General features: G+C 56.9%; 1 protein-coding gene across 1 annotated transcript in view; it reads right to left on the bottom strand.

The window, feature by feature from the left end:
* Positions 1-1,920: 1,920 nt before the first annotated feature.
* LOC104470711 (ectonucleoside triphosphate diphosphohydrolase 8-like) overlaps positions 1,921-5,458 on the bottom strand; it is an 8,228-nt gene continuing 4,690 nt past the window's right edge. Inside the window, exons 5-9 of the mRNA XM_010085734.1 lie at positions 5,155-5,385; positions 3,850-4,122; positions 3,272-3,382; positions 2,328-2,465; positions 1,921-2,103 (exon numbers count right to left, since the gene is read on the bottom strand). Of these exons, the coding sequence (XP_010084036.1) occupies positions 1,921-2,103; positions 2,328-2,465; positions 3,272-3,382; positions 3,850-4,122; positions 5,155-5,385 (936 nt within the window). The remainder of the gene's footprint in view (positions 2,104-2,327; positions 2,466-3,271; positions 3,383-3,849; positions 4,123-5,154; positions 5,386-5,458) is intronic.

Here is a 5,458-nt window from a genome sequence, read left to right as displayed (position 1 = left end):
AAGCCACTTCATCCTGCTTCTGTGTTTGCACAAGGAGCTGCAGAGCAGGGAATCGCCCTCACGTGTCCAGGAGCTGTGAACATGTAATGTGGGGCACCTGTGTCCCAGCCTGGTGAGCTGGAACCAGCACAGGCTTTTAAAAATCCTCCCTGTAGCTGTGTGCTCTCTGGCTTTCCTTTCCCCTTGTTGCTGACTGGAGATGCTCTAGGGGGGAGGGTATGGCCACGTGGGGCAGGGGCTCAGCGCTGGGGCATGGGGACCGCAGTGGTGTGCGGTGGCTGGAGATGGTGGGTTGGGGAAGAGAGAAGTGGTGTCTGGCAGCACCAGGATCATCAGGAGGGTGGTCACAGCCTGCAGCAGACACCCTACGTGGGGCAGATGTGTCCTGTCCCATCCCGGGGCATGGGTCTGCATTGCCCATGGCCACCAGCAGCCGAGGGACACTGGGACTGTGGGGGGAAGCTGCCCTGGGAGATGGGATTCAGGGAAGCCCTGGGAGGAGGATGGCAGCAGCCCCCTGCTCTCCTGAACGAGGATCCTCTCCAGTCCAGCTGCACCCCATGTCTGTGCCTGGCAGACATCTCACCCTCACTTTCCAGCTCACAGGGCGATTTGGGAACGCTGCTGGGACATGCCGGGGGCAGCTCCCAGGGCCCCTCTTACATTTTGGGGAGTCCCACTGGGTGAGTAAGGTGAGGACAGCTCCGGTCTCAGGAGGAAAAGGCCTGTCCCTGTGCCCTGCTGGCTCCTCTCTGAGTCTGGTAGATGCTGCGAGGTCCCCAGGGGCATCTCCTGTAGCCCTATGTGATGTTGACTGTCCCCTGACATCATCACCAGCCCTTACCTGCGAGAAAGAAACGATAAAATCGTAATTCCTCAGGAGCAAAGTAACAGGCATTTCACTGTTTGCTTTTATGATTTTTATTTGGATGACGAGAACTGTGAGGTGCCTTTCTGCACAGACACCAAAGGCCAGCTCCTTCTGCCAGGAGGCGAATAACAAGATGAATCATCCACAGGGCAGATAACAAATGAGCAGAGCCAAAGGCAAGGGTGCAGTTGTGGGCAGGACCCAGCTCAGCTGTGTGCACAGGGTCAGGGCAAGGCTCGCAGCCTGCTGGAGCCTCCGCCTGACACCCACAATGTCCAGGCCTTCTGCTGGTGGGACAGTCTGGTCTCCAGGAAGACACTCAGGAACATCAATCCCTTCATCCCAGAAGAAAAGGAAGATGAGAAGAAGATGAACTGATGGGATGGGACGGGACAGGATGGGATGGGATGGACCCTCTTGGAAGGCATGGGCCATGCTTCTGACTTGATGCTCTATTTACCTTCTGTCTCCAAGACCATCACGTAAGGCCAGACGATACACCCTCAGGAGGGCCAGCTGGGGTGCAGCAGAGCCTTGCATGCCCTCACGCTGGCAGACCCAGCAGGGACCTGCCTGGCTGTTGGTAACTGTGGTCAGACCCAACATCTCAGGAAGCACCCTGTCACAAGTGCCTGCAGCTGTGCACTAACAGTCTGGCACTCGGGGAGCTCTTCCATGGCCAGGCTGGCTCTCCATGGCCCCATGTGCCAGAGAGTGGGATGGAGTCCAGATCTGTTCCAGGCACAGAGGCGTAAGGAGGCAGATGGGTGTGGCTGGGGTCCCTGTGAAGCGTAGACTGATCCCAGCAGGTCTCCACAGGAGCAAAGCTCCTCTGGAAAACTCACGTGGTGCCTATCTGCACGTTGGGGACAGTCCCATGGGAGGCCAGACCTCGCCTCGGTTTTTCAGTGCTGTAGAGGTTAACGTGCTCAGCCCCGTTGAACCACCTTAGGATGCCAGTCCTGCTGGCAGGAGTGCAGGGCACTGCAGTGCAGACAGCCCTCCAGCCCCAACCTGCTCCTGCTGGGCTCCGAAACACAGCCGGGCTCCTACACCCACAAGAGCACGAGCAGGGCAGCAAGCCCCAAGGTGAGGGTAAGGATGATGAAGGCAACTGCTGCAGCCCACAGGGAAGGAACATGCCCCTTTATCCACACTGGAGCCTCTGCTGGCATCATGTTGGTGAGGTTCAGCATGTACCCCAGTGTCCAACCGACGTTGGCGCTCCCCGCCTGCCCAAGGAGAGAGGGGATGATGAGTTAGCCCTGCAGGAAAGCCAGACAGATGACGCAGGGCCACCTACTCCTGCACGGCTCAAACGGGTGCAGCAGCTGGCCCCACACCTGGTGCCATGCTGGATGTGGGGCAGGCAGGGCTTTCTGCACCGTGGCTCTCACGGCACCTCGATCCCCAGAGCTGCCTCTACTCCCGCCCCCAGGCTGGGTTTGCTGCCTACCTTCATCTGGAAGAAGATGTTGTTCCAGCTGGTCTCGTTGAACTTGTAGGCGTCGAGGAGGAGTGTGAGGATGTAGTTGGCGTTGGCGCAGTATTTAGGCAGTCGCTCAGCATTCTCTTCAGGGTAGCTAGAAGACAGCTGGGGTGGGGACATGTTTGGGGAGGAAGGGAAGTTACTTGCAGGCAACTTCCATGCAGGGACAATGCCCTGATGACTGCTATATGAGGGTTGATGGCTCCACAGCCACCAGCATTCCGAAAAAGACTCCTGGACCAGGCAGATCATAGGAATGGTTTGGGTCAGAAGGGACCTTAAAGATCACCCAGTTCCACCCCCTGCCATGGGCAGGGACACCTCCCAATAGCCCAGGTTGCTGAAAGCCTCGTCCAACCTGGCCATGAAGATATTTTAGACCTGTCCACACAGGTTTGTCCTGTAGGTATTTTAGACCTGTCCTCCTCCTTTGAGGAGGATTTACTCTCCACATGGAAACACAGACACATATTGGAGCTCCTCCTGCCCCAGATTCCCATCTCAGCCTCCTCGTGCAAGGGGCTCCTGCTCTCTGTCCCATGCTGGTCCTAGCACTTCTCTTGGCCTTATCCATCCCGAGTTGCCTCCTCCCCAGAGTGGTTCCAGCAGCTGGCTCCCGCCTTGCCATCCTCCAGGGCTCCATCCCCAGCTCCAGTGCTGGTCAGGAGATTCTGCTGCCTTCACCTGCCCTGGTTGCCCCTTTCCCGATGTTGCAGGAGGCAGGAGGGCCCCCAAGGGGGGCTGCAGGACTGTCCTGGCTCCCTTGCCGAGCTCGGGCATGGCTCCACTGCGTGGGGCACAGCTCAGCAACCAGCCAGCCCTGCCCTGCGGCTGTTCCTGCTCCTCTTCCCCCACCCCAGGGCCCCTTTGCTTGTGAAGCTTCCTCACAGCCTCCATCATGGGGAACGTACATCTTCCCAGGTTCTTCTGCAGAAGCCCTCGATGGTCTCCTTGACAGCATCCAGTGACTGCCCTTCGGTCAGGTTGAGAAACTTGAAGTTGTAGTAAAAGGCAGAGAAAGCCTGAAGGGCAAGAGGCAGAAAAGCTGTTGAGACACAGTGGGGAAACCCCCCAGGCAGCTGTCCCCATCTCCCTCGAAGCAGGACATGAGGTTTGTTCTTCACCAGGTTTGCTGTCTGTGTCCCAGCAGAGTGATGGGCTGGGAGTGCCGGTGCCTGCTGGCCACCGCAGCACATCGAGTGCAGGCAGAGCCTTGCCTGAAGGCTGCTGGCTGAGCTTTTTTTTTTTTTTTAACTGAAATCTTGATTTTCAACTAAGCACCTGTTTTATTAACATGGTCCCACTTGGAGAGCTGGCTGGAAACCCAGACAGCAGCCATCCTTGGGGTGCCCTGGGGCATTTGGTAATTTGGGTGCTTCTTGCCCCTGTTCTGCTGTGGGGAGGTGACAGTGCCATGGGGCACGCAGGGACACCCCAGTGCCTGGGGACATCCCCTGCTGGGGAATTGGGAGGATGGGATTTGCCTTACAATGAACTGCCCATGAACGGGGGGCTGGTAGACACCATCGAAGGTGCAGTCCTGGCTCTGGCCACACGCCGAGAAGTTGAACAGCTTCCTGACAGCAGCCAAGCACCCGCTGGCATTGCCCCTGCCCTGCAGGGTGACGTTCCGGTTGCTGACAGTCAGGCGTGGGTCACTCGCGTTAGTGCAGGGGCTGGTGCGGAAGGAAGACAGCGAGACGGTTTCATTGTAGTTTTTTGGGTAGCACGGGTGATCAACTCGCGTGCTGGAGGAAGACTCCTGAGAACAGCAAAATCGCAGGCTGCAGCCTCCTCCAAATCCTCTTGGTGGGTGTGCTGGGCGGCGGGGCTCACCCAGTGCTCCCCCAAAGCCAGGCACAGCATCTCCCACCTCCTCAACAGGGAACATCCTTCCTGCTGTTTGACTCTGCTCTTGTTGGCCATCTGCAGTCCCAGCCTGAGCTCAACACTAATTCTTCCTCTGCTTTGTCTCATTCCCTCTCCCACTGAGATGGACCAGTTTCAGGACATCTCTCCCAGGGCCAGCAGGATCCTGGTCTGGGGCATGTAAAGCTCTCTGCACCCCAGCTCAAGCTCCATCTCTAGCTCCAGCCCCAGACAGGGACAGGGACAGGGACAGGGACAGGGACACCACCCGGGACCTTCCTGACTGTGCATGAGGAGCAAACCCTTCTGGTTTGCCAAGACTGCTCCACCAGATAAGATGTAGCCCCATGAAGACCCTCTTCCCCTCTGACCTTCCAAAAAATGGCCTAAGAAAGATCGCCTCAAGATCTACTCAACACAGAGTAGCTGAAGTTCGGAGGTGCCTGTGCCAAGCCCCTCCTTAAAGCATGACAAACTAGATCAGGTTGCTCAGAGCCTTGTCCTGTCAAGTCCTGAGTATCTCCAGGGATGGCGACTCCACAGCATTTCTGGGCTCTATTCTGATATTTGACCACCCCTACTGGGAAAAAGTTTTCTCTTGCAACCGGTCAGAAACTCGCATGCTCCACATGTTGCCTCTTGTTCTGTCACTTTGTACCTCCGAGAAGAGCCTGGTCCTGCCTTTTCTACACCCTGCTGTGAGGCAGCTGCGTACACCCAGCAGACCTCTCCTGAGCTGCCCCTTCTGATGCTTCCCCTGCTCCTCTCCACGTCTGCTACCCACACTTCAGGGAGCATGTAGCTACTCTCACTGCCTGCTGATGCCTCTCTGGAATAGCATTGCCTGTTCTTGATTTATGCATCAACAACTCTGTGGTTGGTATCATGACAGCAGAGTCCAATTACCCCCCAATTCCTCTCTCACCACAATTAATTCCTTTGCCAGTCGCTTCAGCATCTCGTTCTGCCCGTAGCAGAGGTAGCTGTGTGTGTAGATGCTGTAGTTGTACCCGTACAGCGTGAACTGCGAGGCTTCAGTCCAGTTCAGTGAACCTTCAGGCATAAAGCTGATCTGAGTGGATGCTCCTCCAAGATCCAGTGCCCCAAAAATGTTGGCTGCCTCTGGATGAACCCACGCGTGTGCTTTGGGGGAGTACTGCCAAGGCAAGACAGGAGAAGAAGGTCATAGAATCACAGGATGGTTTGGGTGGGAAGGGACCTTAAAGCCC

Source organism: Pterocles gutturalis, unplaced genomic scaffold (genome assembly GCF_000699245.1).
Source record: "Pterocles gutturalis isolate BGI_N339 unplaced genomic scaffold, ASM69924v1 scaffold20325, whole genome shotgun sequence".
Lineage (NCBI taxonomy): Eukaryota > Metazoa > Chordata > Aves > Pterocliformes > Pteroclidae > Pterocles > Pterocles gutturalis.
Note: the sequence above shows the minus strand (reverse complement) of the source record. Positions and strands in the feature narration are given on the sequence as shown.